General features: G+C 44.5%; 1 protein-coding gene across 37 annotated transcripts in view; it reads left to right on the forward strand.

The window, feature by feature from the left end:
• Positions 1–17,618, forward strand: part of SFI1 (SFI1 centrin binding protein) — a 125,249-nt gene that overhangs the window by 48,206 nt on the left and 59,425 nt on the right. For 35 of the 37 annotated variants that reach the window (XR_010133129.1, XM_063704666.1, XM_063704668.1 and 32 more), the window contains 2 exons: positions 10,157–10,267; positions 12,975–13,069. Coding sequence is in view for 36 of the 37 variants with exons in the window: in XM_063704666.1 (XP_063560736.1) it covers positions 10,157–10,267; positions 12,975–13,069 (206 nt within the window). In the remaining variant the exon portion in view is untranslated. Of the gene's footprint in view, positions 1–10,156; positions 10,268–12,326; positions 12,473–12,974; positions 13,070–17,618 lie in introns of those variants that run through there. The other 2 variants (XM_063704670.1, XM_055374271.2) reach the window with 2 other exon arrangements.

A 17,618-nucleotide genomic window follows, 5' to 3' on the forward strand; every position in this document is an offset into this window, starting at 1 on the left:
CCCTAAAATCCATTTTTTACTCAATTTTATTTATCTATATTTGACCCATATTTGACTGGGAACCTCTTTTCAAATAATGCCTTCCAAGTCCTTGGGAAATGCTGATTGTATGTTAGAAGTACATTGACTCTAAGAGAAAGTCTAACAATGGCTGAAACAAATTGAGATTTGTTTTTTCTGGTTTTTTTTTTTTTTTTTAATTAACTTTTTTTTACCTTTAGAGACAGGGTCTCACTGTGTTTTCCAGGCTGGTCTTGAACTCCAGCGCTCAAGCGATCCTCCCTGCTCTGCCTCCCAAAGTGTTAGGATTACAGGCATGAGGGGATTTACTTCTTTTTTTTAACAAGCCACCTGGAGATTGGCAGTTACTGGTATTGCTTCAGCTGTTCAGTGATGTCGTTTTAGACTCAGGCTTCTAGTATCTTTCTAGTTCAACATCCTTAGCACATTGGCCCTTTGTCCTCATAGGTAACACTTTGTAGTTGCAAGATGACTATTCTAGCTTTACACAGGAAGGTGGGGGTAAGGGTGGCGTCAGTTTGATCTCTTTATCAGGAAAGAAAACTTCCCTGGAAGTTCCCCACTGCATTCTGCTTCTGCCTCATTGGCCAGAGCTTTGTCACCGGCCACCTTTAGCTACAGAGGAGGTTTGGAAAGAAATCTTTCTGGCCTCTGTAGTGGATACTTACGAGAAAAAGGGCTTGGCAGTGGGTGTTGGGTTAGCCAGTGACTGCTAGCTAACCTGCTACATTGCTTTAAAACATTTGCATTATGCTGTTTTTCATGTCTTCGCTCTTCAGTGGTAGCCGGGTGTAGAGGAAAGAATACTGGACTAGAATTAAGGAGACCTGAGCTTTGGTTCTAACCCAGGCCCTAGCTAATTGTTTGATCTGAGGATAGTTATGCCTGTAGGCCTCAGTTTTGCAAATTACAAAATGATAGAGAATATTTGTTTTCTAAGCAGCTACCAGAATTAGAATTCTGATACTGTGTTTCCATTGACTTAGAAATTTGTGAAGGGATAGTTATTTTCTAATATCTATATATCAATATCAATCTGTTAAAATCAAGTAGGTTCTTTGTTACTTGGGGGAACATTGGGCATCCTGATCTTTGTTTTTAGGCTTTTTCCATACTGAGTTACTTATTTCTCAATTTTAGGAGTGTTAGGCGGGAATAATATCATACCACAAACTACAGAATAATGCCTTTATGTGCTTAGATAATGTTTTAGCTTTGTTTTTTGTTTGTTTGTTTGTTTGTTTTTGAGAGAGTTTCACTCTTGTTGCCCAGGCTGAAGTGCAGTGACGCGATCTTGGCTCACTGCAACTTTCGCTTCCCGGGTTCAAGCAATTCTCCTGCCTCAGCCTGCCAAGTAGCTGGGACCACAGGCATGCGCCACCATGGCCGGCTATTTTTTGTATTTTTAGTAGAGATGGGGTTTCACCATGTTGGTCAGGTTGGTCTCGAACTCCTAACCTCAGATGATCCACCCGCCTCAGCCTCCCAAAGTGCTGGGATTACAGGCATGGGCCACTGCACCCAGCCTTAACCTTTTTTTTTTTTTTTTTTAAGTACAATTTCCATTTTATTTTTCTCTGGAGAATAATTTTTCTTCAGTCCTTAAGGACACAGTTTCTTAACGGGTTTTAGTGGGAGTCATGGGGCAATGCCTGCAGGTCGAAATTGAGGTGTGGGTATTCAGTCCTAGCGGGCTTCATGAGATTGATTTCTAACTACTTTGCTGTGAATGGCACAACTCACATATTAAGGTAGCTTCATATATGGCTTGGGTAGCACCTAGGCATCAAAGATCCTCACTTCAGAAATGTCCCTGACTGCTGCAGCCTCTACTGTGTTTCAAATGATGAATTTCTCCTGTTTTTGTTAAAGTCACTACATTTGCTAAAATCAGTGATGAATTCCTAAACTTTCTTTAACTTGACCTACCAGGTAGCATTAGAGAGTCCATCATTTCCTTCTTCTAGAATCCCTTTCTTCTCCCAGGTTCCAGTTACCATCCTCTTGTGTTTTTTCTCCTACCTGTTTGACTGCCCCTTCTAACTCTCCTTTGTTGATTCTTCCTCATCTGAATATCCCAACACCTAGTCTTTGCACTGCTTCTCTAGCTGCCTCACAACCAAAATCTCATCACATCTCACAGTGATTCTCAGATGTGTATGCCCAGCCAAGACCTCTGCCTTGAAACTCTGGACTTTTACATACGTGACAACTCCACTGGGTGTCACACCATAGTATGCCCGAAACTGAAATCGTCATCTTCCCCCTCTCAGTGAGTGGAAACTCCATCCTTCCAAGTGCTCAGGTCAGAAATGGTGAAGTCATCCTTCACACCTCTTGTTCTTTCACACCCCAATTTAAAATGCCAAATGCCAAAATCATGTTGCTTCAACCTTCAAAATGCATTCAGAATCCAGCCACTTTTCAGCCCTCCAGTAGCTACCACCCGGTCCAAGCCATCAGCATCTCTCCCCCGAGTGACTCCAATGGCCCCTCATTGGTCTCCTGCTTCCTGTCTTGCCCCTAGTCAGTATCTTCTCAGTAGGTAGTCTGAGTAAATCAAGTCACATTATTCTGTCAAACTTCCAGTGGCTTCCTGCTGAAAGTAAAAGCCCAGAGTCCTTACTGTGGCCTACGAGACCAACCAACTTTTTGTGTCACCTATTGAGTTTGTTTTTCATTTCTGCTGTCATATTTTTAATTTCCGAGAGCTTGTTTTTGTTCTCTGCATGTTCCCTTTTTAATTTCCAAAAGCTTCTTTTGTTCTCTGCGTGTTTCCTTTCTTTTTAATAGTATCCTGGAGGCTCAAAATTTTTTGAGGATAATGTGGTTTAAGATTTTTATCTGCTTACACTGTGTTTCTTCTAAGATCCTTTTTTCTTTGCATTTTTGGTCACTGTGTCATGTTGGAGCCTTTCCTCAAATGTCAAGAGATTCTTTATTGTCTGTTTATATTTAAGAGCAGGGCCCTAAAAAGCTAATTTTAGAAGCCTTTTTTTTTTTTTTTTGAGACAGGGTCTCACTCTTGCCTAGGCTAGAGTGCAATGGCATAATCTCAGCTCACTGCAACCTCTGCCTCCTGGGTTCAAGTGATTCTCCTGCCTCAGCCTCCAGAGTAGCTGGGATTACAGGCATGCACCACCACGCCTGGCTACTTTTTGAATTTTTAGTAGAGATGGGGTTTCACCACGTTGGTCAGGCTGGTCTCAAACTCCTGACTTCAGGTGATCTGCCTTACCTCGGCCTCCCAAAGTGCTGGGATTACAGGTGTGAGCCACCACACCCAGCCAGAAGCTTTTATATGTAAGCATGAAGACTTATAACTTGAAGGCTTCACTGTAGGCTTTTGGGGCAGATTTCACCAGGGAATCTAGCTGTCTGTGTCTCTGAAGGCCTTTCCCCTTAGTTTGATCAGTTTTCCCCAGACAAAAGAAATACCCTCTAACTCCTTCTGGCACGGGGTGGGGGGGTGGGATTGAGATGAAGGTGGTAATTTTTTAATTTTTTTATTTGTTATTTATTTATATTTTATTTATTTATTTATTTATTTATTTATTTGTTTATATTTTTGAGACAGAGTCTTACTCTGTCACCCAGGCTAGAGTGCAGTGGCGCGATTGACTCACTGTGACCTCCACCTCCCAGGTTCAAGCAATTCTTCTGCCTCAGCCTCCTGAGTAGCTGAGATCACAGGTGCCCACCACCATGCCTGGCTGATTTTTGTGTTATTAGTAGAGACGGGGTTTCACCCTCTTGGCCAGGCTGGTATTGAACTCCTGACCTTGTGATCCACCCACCTCGACCTCCCAAAGTGCTGGGATTACAGGCGTGAGCCACCGCGCCCAGCCTACAATTTTTTTTTTTTTTTTTTAAACAGAGTCTTACTCTGTTACCCAGGCTGGAGTGCAGTGGCATGATCTCGGCTCACTGCAACCTCCACCTCTCAGGTTCATGCGAGTCGCCTGCTTCAGCCTCCCAAGTAGCTGAGACCATAGGCATGCGCCACCACGCCTGGCTAATTTTTGTATTTTTAGTAGAGATGGGGGTCTCGCCATGTTGGCCAGGCCGGTCTCGGACTGCCCTCAAGTGATCCACCCACCTTGGCCTCCCAAAGTGCTGGGATTATAGACATGACACTGCATCCAGCTGAAGGTGTTAATTATAAGCTTGGCTGCAAGCAGGGAAAGGGATGGTGGGTGTCATTGTTCAGTATGTAGACTTTTGGTCTAGGACCATCTCCCAAGCTTTGCCTAGTATTCTGGAGTCCAGTTCTCCTCTGGCTCGCCTCTCTGGAGATATACCTGAGTCTCTGCTTGAGTGAATAATGGGATCCAGGGGCCTAACCACTTCTGACACATAGGCTTGCAAACAGTCCTGTGTTTTCATCTCAGTCCACAGCTCCTCGCCTCCTGATACTTCTCATTTCCACCCCTTTCTGGGGCCTGTGCCACCAGCTGGGTGCTTCTTGTCTCCCTTCTCCCCCCACAACAAGACACTTAGTTCTCTCCTTTATCTGGTGATTCATCTGCCACTCTCTTGCCTAAAATTGACTAAAATTTGTTGACAGCTCTTGTCTGTCACCCTTTCTCCTATTCTCTTGGTCTTTTTAGGCTTACACCTTTTTGAATACATTTGCTGTTATTTAATGCAGTGTGGGGAATGGAAGGAGGTAAATGGTTATGTTCATTTTACCATGTGCGAACAGTTCCTTTTTATTACAATTTTTTAGAATTGTAGGCTGGGCGTGGTTGCTCGTGCCTGTAATCCCAGCACTTTGGGAGGCCGCAGCAGGTGGATCACAAGGTCAAGAGTTCGAGACCAGCCTGGCCAACATAGTGAAACCCCGTTTGTACTAAAAATACAAAAACTAGCCAGGTGTGCCTGTAATTCCAGTTACTCAGGAGGCTGAGGCAGGAGAATTGCTTGAACTCAGGAGGCAGAGGTTGCAGTGAGCCGAGGTGGCGCCACTGCACTCCAGCCTAGGTGACAGAGCAAGACTCCATCTCAAAAAAAAAAAAAAAAAAAAAAAAAAGAATTGTGAATAAATCTGTTCAACAATCTTTCAAATATTATAGAAATGTACAGTTTAGGCCGGGCATAGTGGCTCACGCCTGTAATCCCAGCACTTTGGGAGGCCGAGGTGGGCGGATCACGAGGTCAGGAGATCAAGACCATCCTGGCTAACATGGTGAAACCCCGTCTCTACTAAAAATACAAAAATTAGCTGCGCATGGTGGTGGGTATCTGTAGTCCCAGCTACTCCGGAGGCTGAGGCAGGAGAATGGCATGAACCCGGGAGGCGGAGCTTGCAGTGAGCTGAGATCACGCCACTGCACTCCAGCCTGGGTGACAGAGTGAGACCCCGTCTCTTAAAAAAAAAAAGAAAAAGAAATGTACAGTTTAGGAGCCAGTCTCCTATAATCTCTCCCCCACCACCCGAGAGAGAACCACTAGCATTAGTTTGATATTCTGGAGTCTTTTCAGGCTTTTAATATGTATGATGTAATCATTTATGTATGCATACACACATGCTTGTTTGTATGTACACAAATGTGTATGTGTGTGTGTGTGTGTGTATATATATATATATTTGATGTATTCCAACATATGGGTGCTATAAATACATAAAAATAGGCCGGGCATGGTGGCACATGCCTGTAATCCCAGCACTTTGGGAGGCCGAGGCAGGCGGATCACCTCAGGTCAGGAGTTCAAGCCCAGCCTGGCCAACATGGTGAAACCCCGTCTCTACTAAAAATACAAAAATTAGCTAGGTGTGGTGGTGTATGTCTGTAATCCCAGCTACATGGGAGGCTTAGGAAGGAGAACCGCTTGAACCCGGGAGGCGGAGGTTGCAGTGAACTGAGATCGTGCCATTGCACTCTAGACTGGGCGACAAGAGGGAAACTCTGTCTCAAAAAAATATATATAAATACTATTATTTATTTATTTATTTATTTATTTATTTATTCATTCTTTGAGACAGAGTCTCACTGTATCACCCAGGCTGGAGTGCAGTGGCCTGATCTCAGCTCACTCCAACCTCCACCTCCTGGGTTCAAGCAATTCTTGTGCCTCAGCCTCCCAAGTAGCTGGGACTACAGGCATGCACCACAACGCCCAGCTAATTTTTGTATTTTTGGTAGAGATGGGATTTTGCCACGTTGGCCAGGCTGGTCTCAAACTCCTGACCTCAAGGGACCTGCCTGCCTTGGCCTCCCAAAGTGCTGGAATTACACGTGTGAGCCACTGTGCCTGACCTAATTTTTTTTTCTTTTTTTTTTTTTTTGAGATGGAGTCTCGCTCTGTCTCCCAGGCTGGAGTGCAGTGGCGCATCTTGGCTCACTGCAAGCTCCGCCTCCCAGGTTCACGCCATTCTCCTGCCTCAGCCTCCTGAGTAGTTGGGACTACAGGTGCCCGCCACCACGCCCGGCTAATTTTTTGCATTTTTAATAGAGATGGGGTTTCACCATGTTAGCCAGGATGGTCTTGATCTCCTGACCTCTTGATCCGCCCGCCTCGGCCTCCCAAAGTACTGGGATTACAGGCGTGACCTAATTTTTTTAAAAAGATACCATATTATACATACCACGCAGTGACTTTATTTTTTCACCTAATCACTTTCTGAGGCATCTGTCCCTTTAGTACCCTTAGCTCTGCTTCATTCATAGAAAATGAGCACATGGCATTGATTGAATTGTATTAACCTGTCCTCTTTTGATGGGTATTTGTGGTGGTTCACTCTTCTCTTATTATTATTATAAGCAATAGTGAGGTGAATTACCTTATGTATGTCTTTGTAAGCTAGTTTTTAAAAAACGTGAGTGGAATTGAGCGTGGTGACTCACGCCTATAATCCCAGCACTTTGGGAGGCTGAGGCCAGTGGACCACCCGAGCTCAGGAGTTCGAGACCAGCCTGGCCATCATGGCAAAACCCCATCTTTACTAAAAGTACAAAAATTAGCTGGGCATGGTGGCACACACCTATAGTCCCAGCTACTCTGGAGGCTGAGGCAGGAGAATCCTTTGAACCTGGGAGGCGGAGCTTGCAGTGAGCCAAGATCGCGCCACTGCACTCCAGCCTGGGCGACAGAGCGAGATTCCGTCTCAAAAAAAAAAAAAAGGAAAAAAAAAAAAAACTAAACTATGAGTGGGTTAGGAGGAGTGACATGTTAGTAACCTGCAGAACCATGAAAAGAAATTTAAAGTGATTGACAGGCCAGTGTGGTGGCTCATGCTTGTAATCCCAGCACTTTGGGAGGCCAAGGTCGGCAGATTGTCTGAGCTCAGGAGTGTGAGACCAGCATGGGCAACATGGCGAAAACCCGTCTCTACTGAAATACAAAAAATTAGCTCGTTTGGGTGGCGTGTGCCTGGAGTCACAGCTACTCAAGAGACTGAGGCATGAGAATAACTTGAATGCATGCGGTGGAGATTACAGTGAGCAGAAATCATGCCACTGCACTCCAGCCTGGGTGATAGAGCAAGACTGTCTCAAAAAATTTTTTAAAAAATCAGCACCATCTGTCACTGCTCTTCTGTGTTCCTTATTACCTTTTTCCTGACTAATTTCTCTTACTCATCTTTTGCTGTTGTTATAACTCCCCTCTTCAGATTTCAGCTAAATTAACATCCTATGTTCCTGTTAAGTACTAGGAATATTATTAGGCATTTACTTATTTTATAAGTTTAATTTCCTATGTTTGCAAATAAGACATTACTACTTTTTAGTAATAAAAATATTTTTCATTCTGGTGAATGAAAAAAATTAAAAATAATAATTTTCAATTCACTTCATGGTGTTTGAAAAGTCAGATTTTGGGAGACCAAGGGAGGAGGATCACCTGAGCTCAGGAGTTCAAGACTAGCTAGGGTAACATAGTGAAACCCTGCCTCTACAAAAAATAAAAAATTAGCCAGGCATAGTAGTGGAGCATGTCTGTAGTCACAGCTATTTGGGAGGCTGAGGTGGAAGGATCACTTGAGCCTAGGATGTTAAGACTGTACCACTGCATTCCAGCCTGGGCAACAGAGTGAGACCCTGTCTCCAAAAAAAAGTCAGATTTTTATTTTACTTTAACATCTTTAATCAGTAAAATCAATATTAAAAATTTTTTAACCTCATTTCTAGTTTAAGTAGCTCTGAGATTCTGACCTGAAAAAGCCAAATATATCTATTTTCCCTCTTTTTAAGTTTTTTTGATTGTTTAAGAGATAGGGTCTTGCTCTGTTGCCCAGACCAGAGTGCAGTGACACATTCACGGCTCACTACAGCCTTGACCTCTGGGGCTCAAGCGATCCTCCCACGTAAGCCTCTGGAATAGCTGGGACCACAGGTGCGTGCCTCCATTCTTGGCTAACTAAAAAAATTTAGCGGGGGGCTGGATGCAGTGATTCAGGCCTATAATCCCAGCACTTTGGGAGGCCGAGGCAGGCAGATCACCTGAGGTCAGAAGTTTGAGACCAGCCTGACCAACATGGAGAAACCCCATCTCTACTAAAATTACAAAATTAGCTGGGCGTGATGGCACATGCCTGTAATCCCGCTACTCAGGAGGCTGAGGCAGGGGAATCGCTTGAAGCAGGGAGGCAGAGGTTGCGATGAACCGAGATCACACCATTGCTCTCCAACCTGGGCAACAAGAGCAAAACTCCGTCTCAAAAAAAAAGAAAAAAAAAATTTGTAGGGCTGGGTACAGTGGCTCATGTCTGTAATCCCAGCACTTTGGGAGGCTCAGGTGAGAGGATTACTTGAGCCCAAGGGTTTGAGAACAGCTTGGGTAATATAGTAAGACATCGTCACACATTTTTTTATTTTTATTTTTTGGGTAGAGATGGAGTTTTTTATTTTATTTTATTTTATTTTATTTTATTTTGAGACGAAGTCTCACTTTGTTGCCCATGTTGGAGTGCAGTGGCTCGATCTCGGCTCACCACAACCTCTGCCCCCCTGGTTCAAGCGATTCTCCTGTCTCAGCCTCCCGAGTAGCTGGGACTACTGGCATGCACCACCATGCCTGGCTAATTTTTGTATTTTTAGTAGAGATGGAGTTTTACTATGCTGGCCAGGCTGGTCTCAAACTCCTGACCTTGTGATCCACCTGCCTCGGCCTCCCAAGGTGCTGGGATTGCAGGTATGAGCCACCGTGTCCAGCTTTTTTTTTTTTTTTTTTTTTAATGTATTTGAGACAGGCTCTTACTCTTTCGCCCAGGCTGGAGTACAGTGGTGCAATCTCAGTTCACTGGAACCTCTCCCTCCTCGGCTCAAGCGATCCTCCCACCTCAGCCTCCCAGGTAGCTGGGACTACAAGAGCATGCCCCCACTATACCTGGCTAATTTTTTATTTTTTGTAGAGATTGGGTTTCACCATGTCACCTAGCCTGGTCCTGAACTCCAGCAGTCCAACTATCTCAGCCTCCCAAAGTGCTGGCATTACAGGCATAAGCCACTACATCCAGCCCTAGATGGAGTCTTGCTATGTTGCCCAGGTTGGTCTTGAACTCCTGGCCTCAAGCAGTCCTCCCACCTTGACCTCTGAAAGTGTTGGGATTACAGGCATGAGCCACCATGCCTGGCCTCTATTTTTAATCTATCTTGGTGTTTACTTTTTCTTTTTTTTCTTTGAGACGGAGTCTTGCTCTGTCATCAGGCTGGAGTGCAGTGGTGCAGTCTCGGCTCACTGCAACCTCTGCCTCCCGGGTTCAAGCAATTCTCCTGCCTCAGCCTCCTGTGTAGCTGGGACTACAGGCGCATGCCAGCATGCCCAGGTAATTTTTGCATTTTTAGTAGAGATGCGGTTTCACCATGTTGGCCAGGATGGTCTCGATCTCTTGACCTTGTGATCCACCCGCCTTGGCCTCCCAAAGTACTGGGATTACAGGCGTGAGGCACTGCGCCCGACCGGTGTTTCCTTTTTTTTTTAGTAGAGACGGGGTTTCACCATGTTAGCCAGGATGGTCTCGATCTCCTGACCTTGTGATCCACCCGCCTCGGCCTCCCAAAGTGCTGGGATTACAGGTGTGAGCCACCGCGCCCGGCTGTACTTTTTCATGAGACGGCAAGAATATGATTTGGGAAGAGATGTTAGCTCCAGCATCATCATATATATATATGATTTTTTTTTTTTGCCCTAGATTTTACTATGAGCAGCGATTACTACGAAAGGTCTTCAAAGAATGGAAAGAAGAGTGGTGGGTTTTCCAGCACGAGTGGAAACTCTGTGTTCGAGCTGACTGTCACTACAGGTCAGGTTTCATGTTATACTCCTTCAGTTTTACTGATGCACATTATCAGATGATTATTTGTTGGCATGTTTATGGTCAAAAGAAGCAAATTTTGGGTCACTTTTGGTTTTTCTTCAAATCCTTTTTAGAGTTAGCAAGATCAGAGTTCCAAATTAAACCCAAGCATGCATGCACATGCTGGGCACGTGCACACAGACACACACACACCTCCCACACCTCTAATTCAGGTCACCATTATGTGTTGGTTATGCTAATACTTTGAATGGGATTTTCCCACCGATTTTCATTTCTATATAATTTCTCATTCTGAAAGTATTCTGGGGTTTTTGTTTGTTTGTTTGTTTTGTTTTGTTTTGTTTTGAGACAGAGTCTCACTCTGTTGCCCAAGCTGGAGTGCAGTGGCACGATCTTGGCTCACTGCAACTTCCGTCTCCTAGGTTCAAGCGATTCTACTGCCTCAGTCTCCCAAGTAATTGGGATTACAGGCATGTGCCATCACGCCTGGCTATTTTTTGTAGTTTTAGTAGAGACAGGGTTATATCATGTTGGCTGGGCTGGTCTCGAACTCCTGACTTCAGGTGATCTGCCTGCCTTGGCCTCCCGAAGTGCTGGGATTACAGGCATGAGCCACCGCGCCAGGCCTGTTTTTTTTTTTTTTTTTTTTTTTTTTTTTGAGATGGAATTTCGCTCTTGTTGCCCAGGCTGGAGTGCAATGGCGCCATCTTGGCTCACTGCAACCTCCGCCCCCTGGGTTCAAGTGATTCTCCTGCCTCAGCCTCCCTAGTAGCTGGGATTACAGGCATGTGCCACCACGCCCAGCTAATTTTGTATTTTTAGTAGAGATGAGGTTTCTCCATGTTGGTCAGTCTGGTCTCAATCTCCTGACCTCAGGTGATCCTGCCACCTTGGCCTCCCAAAGTGCTGGGATTACAGGCATGAACCACCACACCCAGCATTGTTTTAAAAATAATAAATTGTGGCCGGGCATGGTGGCTTATGCCTGTAATCCCAGCACTTTGGGAGGCCGAGGTGGGCGGATCACGAGGTCAGGAGATCGAGACCATCCTGGCTAACATGGTGAAACCCCGCCTCTACTAAAAAATACAAAAAACAAAATTGGCTAGGTGTGGTGGCAGGCGCCTGTAGTCCCAGCTACTCGGGAGGCTGAGGCAGGAGAATGGCGTGAACCCAGGAGTCGGAGGTTGCAGTGGGCCAAGATCATGCCACTGCACTCTGGTCTGGACGACAGAGTGAGACTCTGTCTCAAAAAAAAAAAAAATTCTGTTTTAAATGAATGTTAATAAAATATTTAAAACTAGGAAAATATGAAGAGATGAAGGTCTTAAGATGTATGGTGTATGTATCAAGAAGAAGGAAAAGGTGTCAATGAGCATGTTGTAGTGCAAACGAGAAGTAATGTTTTTTACAGTGTGGATAGTTAAGATAATTAGGATGTGACTGTCGGCCAGGCATGGTAGCTCATGCCTGTAATCCTAGCACTTTGGGAGGCCGGGGCAAGAGGATCACTTGAGCCCAGGAGTTCGAGACCAGCCTAGGGAACATGGCAAAATCCCCCTCTACAAAAAAATACAAAAATTAGCCAGGAGTAGTGGTGCATTCCTGTAGTCCCAGCTATTCTGAGGCCAAGGTGGGAGGAGTACCTGAGCCCAGGGAGGGCTCAGGGCTACAGTGAGCCATGTTCATATTACTGTACTCCAGCCTAGGTGACAGAGTGAGACCCTGTGTAAAAAAAAAAAAAAAAAAAAAAAAAAAGACAAGATTGTCATTCCAAACATCATGGATTTTTTTTTTTTTTAATTGAATTTGAGACAGAGTCTCGGTGTTACCCAGGCTGGAGTGCAGTGGAACAATCTCGGCTCACTGCAACCACTGCCTCCCGGGTTCAAGCCATTCTCCTGCCTCAGCCTCCCTCCTGCCTCAGCCTCCTGAGTAGCTGAGACTACAGGCACATGCCACTACGAGTGGCTAATTTTTATATTTTTAGTAAAGACGGGGTTTCACCATATTGACCAGGCTGGTCTCGAACTCCCAACCTCAGGTGATCTGTCTGCCTCAGCCTCCCAGAGTGCTGAGATTACAGGTGTGAGCTACTGTGCCTGGCCCAAACATCATGAATTTGTGGATGATGAAAGTGAACTTATTCTTGGAGAAGTCAAGCCTTTTCTTCCTCAGTGACACTTTAAGGTATGGAGAATGACTCTTCTTCAAAGAGAATAGAGTTCATTGTGATTGTAGGAAACGAAATTTTAGCTTTGGTGCAGATATGGCTTTTTTTTTTTTTTTTTTTTTAATCAGAAGCGTCCATGTTAATTTTTTCTGAGTATAGAACAGACTTGGTGTGTTGGGTTAGGAGTTGTTTTGTTGTTGTTGTTTGTTTCTTGAGACAGAGTCTTGCTCTGTTGTCCAGGCTGGAGTGCAGTGGCATGCGATCTTGGCTCACTGCAACCTCCACCTCCGGGGTTCAAGTGATTCTCCTGCCTCAGCCTCCGGAGTAGGTGGGATTACAGACGTGTGCCACCACACCCGGGACATGGTATTTTTAGTAGAGATGGGGTTTCACCATATCGGCCAGGCTGGTCTTGAACTCCTTGCCTTGGCCTCCCAAAGTTCTAGGATTACAGGTGTGAGCCACCACACCCGGCCTGTTATTTTGAAGAAATGCCATTTACTTTTTTTGGCTCCTCAGGTATTACCTGTATAACCTGATGTTCCAGACCTGGAAGACCTACGTGCGTCAGCAGCAGGAGATGAGGAACAAGTACATTAGAGCCGAGGTTCATGGTGAGAAAAAGAAGTCCATGTCTGAAGAAAATGCCCACATTTACTTTGCAGAAGGTCATAGGAAGGATAAACACATTGTCTCAGAGAGAGAATAACTCTAGGTCAAAGGAAGATTTGTTTGATTCTCTTTCATATTTTTCAGAAAGTGTGATCTCTGAGTGGGCACCTGTATGATTGATCCCTATGGTTTTCTCCATATGGCATGGTTTGAGCCCTTAAAACTCATTTAATCAGAATTTGTGTGAACTGGCTGTTCCTGGCCTGCTGGTTCAGTGGGCTGTCTGTGACTCTCCTGTGGCACCTGGGGCTGCCATCTATCTTGCTGCGTCAAGTTGCCCAGAGACTCTGGAGCAGAGCTGCAGTGCTCTTTTCTGATCTGCTTTGCTCAAGTTGTCCCTTAGTGATACTGTGGCCACTTTAGGTCTGGTCAGAGTCTGGTTTCTCTGTGAATTGAGCCCAGAAACACGTGGAGAGTCTAAGGGAAAAAGACATAGAGTTTCAAAATGATAATACAGGCTGCATTAGCAGCAGAATGTCCTAAAGGTAGCTCAAACTCTGCAAGTCACAAGTACAACCTGTCAACTCCCCTACCACTTATACCTGCTGTTCCTTTGACTCTTCCTGTCTAAGAAGACTTACTTAGGAATGGTGTTCATTCCTCATGCCTCATGTCATCACTTACCTAATCTTTTAAGAAGGCCCTCTGAGGCATCACTTGCAATCATCTTTGCATTGCTACTGCCTGAGAGTAATCCTCATCTTTTTCCCAGAGTGTTGTAAGTGCCACTTCATTAACCTCCCTCATTTATTTTTTCCTGCTTCTCATTGTACACATAGCTACAAGAGTGGTAAGACATAGATAAGATCATGACACTCCTTTACGTAAAGTTAACCCTGCTTGGTATGTCATACAAGGTCTTCATCTCTTCTGCTTTGCACCCTCTGCCCTTGACACACTGGATGTGCACTTCTTTATCTTTCCATCTTTGTCCCTGTAGTTCTTCCTTCAGGCCCATTTAAATGTGTAGCTTTCCTTGATCTCCCCCAGCCCAGTGATCTTTCCCCTGTCTGTATTCCCAAAGTATGAGAAGCTCTTACCCAAGCCTCATGATTACTGCACCAAAGGCACTGTTTCACTGGTAAGTAACTTACGCTGTTTGTTGTTTATTTTTTTAATACATACAGTAAGATTCATTCTTTTTGATGTTCAGCTCTAAGACTTTGATACACACTACCACATACAGCTAAATTTTTGTATTTTTGGTAGAGATGGGCTTTTGCCATGTTGCCCAGGCTGGTTTCAAACTCCTGGACTAAAGCAATCCACCTGCCTCGCTCTCCCAAAGTGCTGGCAATACAGGTGTGAGCCACCATGCCTGGCCTTAAGTTTAATTCTATAAGAAACTGGCAAAGTTTTTTATCATGGCTGTGCCATTTTGCATTCCCACCAGTAATTCATGAGAGTTCTACTTGCTCTGCATCCTCTTGACCTCTTTGTATTGTCATTAAAATTTTTTCTTTGGCCATACTAATAGGTGTATACAGGCATTTAATTGTGGGTTTTTAAAAATTGTTGTTACATGAGTATACTGCATAATGATGGAGATTTGAGTATCCACTACCCAAATAGTGAACGTTGTACATGATAGGTAATTTTTCAACCCTTGTGCCTCTTTCACCCTCCCTTCACCTCTTTTGGAGTCCCCAGTATCTATTATCTCCACCTTTATGTCCGTGTGTACCAACAGTTTAGCTCCCGCTTATAAGTAAGAATATGTGGTATTTGATTTTCTGTTTCTGAGTTAGTTCACTTAGGATAATGGCCTCCAGCTCCATCCATGTTGGTGCAAAGGACATTATTTCATTCTTTTTTATGGCTGGGTGGTATTCCATGGTGTATATTTTCTTTCTTTTTTTTTTTTATTTGAGACTGTCTCACTCTGTCACCCAGGCTGGAGTGCAGTGGTGTGATCTCGGCTCACTGCAGCCTCCACCTCCTGGGTTCAAGCGTTGCTTCTGCCTCAGCCTCTCAAGTACCTGGGACTACAGGCGTGTGCCACCATGCCCAACTAATTTTTGTATTTTTAGTAGAGACAAGGTTTCACTATATTGGCCAGGCTGGTCTCAAACTCCTGACCTCAGTGATCTGCCTGCCTCGGCCTCCCAAAGTACTGAGATTGCAGGCATGAGCCACCACGCCCGGCTGTGGTGTATACTTTCTGTATCTGTTGATGGATGCTGAGGTTGATTCCATGACTTTGCTGTTGAGAATAGTGCTGCAGTGAACATATGAGAGCAGGTGTCTTTTTAATATAATAATTTCTCTTCGTTTGGGTAGATTCCCCCTAGTGGGATTGCTGGGTCGAATGGTGGTTCTGTTTTTAGTTCTTTGAGAAATCTCCATACTGTTTTCCATAGAGGTTCACCTAATTTATATTCCCACCACCAGTGTGTTAAGTGTTCCCTTTCTCCGCGTGCATGCCAACATCTGTTGTTAAACTTTTTTTTTTTTTTTTTTTTTAAGACAGGGGATGTCTTGCTGTGTCACCCAGGCTGGAGTGCAGTGGCTTGGTCATAGCTCACTGCAGCCTTGACTTCCTGGGCCAAGTAATCCTCCCACCTCAGACTCCTGAGTAGCTGGGACCATAGGCATGTGCTACCACGCCTGGCTAACTTTTTATATTTTACGGAGACAGGGTCTGGCTATGTTGCCCAAGCTGGTCTTGGACCCCTGGGCTCCAGTGATTCTCCTTCCTCAGCCTCCCAAAGTGCTAGGATTACAGGCATGAGTCACTGCACCCAGCCTAACTTTTTAATAATAGTCGTTCTGACTAGTGTAAGATGATATCTCATTGTGGTTTTAGTTTGCATTTCTCTGATAATTAGTGATGTTGAGTATCTTTTCCTGTGCTTATTTGCTATTTATATCTGTTTGGTGAAGTATCTGTTCATGATCTTTTGTCCTTTTAAATTGGGTTGTTTGTGTTCTTGTTGAGATTTGAAAGTTTTTTGTTTGGTTGGTTGGTTTGGTTTTTTTTGACACGGAATCTCACTCTTGCCCAGGCTGGAGTGCAGTGGCGCAATCTCGGCTCACTGCAACCTCGACCTCCCGGGTTTAAGTGATTCTCCCACCTTAGCCTCCTGAATAGCTGGGACTACATGGTGCGCTACCATGCCCAGCTAATTTTTGTATATTTTTTTTTTTTTTCAGTAGAGACAGGGTTTCACCATGTTAGCCAGGCTGATCTGGAACTCCTGACCTCAGGGGATCCACCTGCCTTGGCCTCCCAAAGTGCTGGGACCACAGGGGTGAGCCACCAAGCCCAGCTGGTTTTTTAAAAGATGTATTCTGTTACAAGCATTTTGTCAAAGCATGATTTGCTATGTTTTCTCCTAGTCTGTGACTTGTCTTTTCATTCTCTTAATAGTATCTTTTGCAGAGGAAAAGTTTTTAATTTTGATGAAGTCCAATCTATTTTTTTTTTAATGGATTTTTTTTTTTTTTTTTTTTTTTTTTTTTTTTTGCGAGAGTCTCACTGTTACCCAGGTTGGAGTGCAGTGGTATGAGGATAACCCATTGCAGCCTGGAACTCCTAGGCTCTGACCTCAGCCTCCCAAGTAGCTGGGAGTACAGACAATGCCCCACCATACCTGGCTAAGTTTTTTATATTTTATAGAGATGGGGGTCTTGCTTTGTTGCCCAGGCTGGTCTGAAACTCCTGGCCTCAGGCAGTTCTCCCACTTCGGCTTCCCAAAGCCCTGGGATTACAGTCATGAGCCACTGTGCCCAGCTGGATTATATTTTTTGATATCCTATCTTAGATGTCATCTCTAAGAACTTTGCCTTAACCCAGGGTCACAAAGATTTCCTCTTAGGTTTTCTTCTAAACATTCTGTAGTTTTACATATGGATCTTGTATATCCTGCATCCTTGCTAAGTTAATTTATTATTTCTTTTTCTTTTTTCTTTTTTTTTAATTTTGAGATGGAGTCTCGCTCTACTGCCCAGGCTGGAGTGCAGTGGCACCATCTCGGCTCACTGCAAGCTCCACCTCCCGGATTCACGCCATTCTCCTACCTCAGCCTCCCAATTAGCTGGGACTACAGGTGCCCACCACCCCACCCGGCTAATTTTTTGTATTTTTAGTAGAGACGGGATTTCACAGTGTTAGCCAGGATGGTCTTGCTCTCCTGACCTCGTGATCCGCCCACCTCGGCCTCCCAAAGTGCTGGGATTACAGGCTTGAGCCACTGCGCCCAGCCTTTTTTTTTTTTTTTTCAGATGGAGTCTCGCTTTGTCACCCAGGATGGAGTGCAGAGTGGCGTGATCTCGGCTCGCTGCAGCCTCTGCCTCCTGGGTTCAAGCAATTATCTTGCCTCAGACTACTGAGTAGCTGGGAGTAAAGGTACCTGCCACCATGCCCGGCTAATTTTTTTTTTGTATTTTTAGTAGAGACATTTACTGCTATAAAGTTCTCTTAAACACTAACTATATTACATGAATTTTAATAAGTTACATTTCTGTTTTCATTCAGTAAAAACTTGTTTT

The sequence above is a fragment of the Gorilla gorilla genome, chromosome 23 (genome assembly GCF_029281585.2).
Source record: "Gorilla gorilla gorilla isolate KB3781 chromosome 23, NHGRI_mGorGor1-v2.1_pri, whole genome shotgun sequence".
Lineage (NCBI taxonomy): Eukaryota > Metazoa > Chordata > Mammalia > Primates > Hominidae > Gorilla > Gorilla gorilla.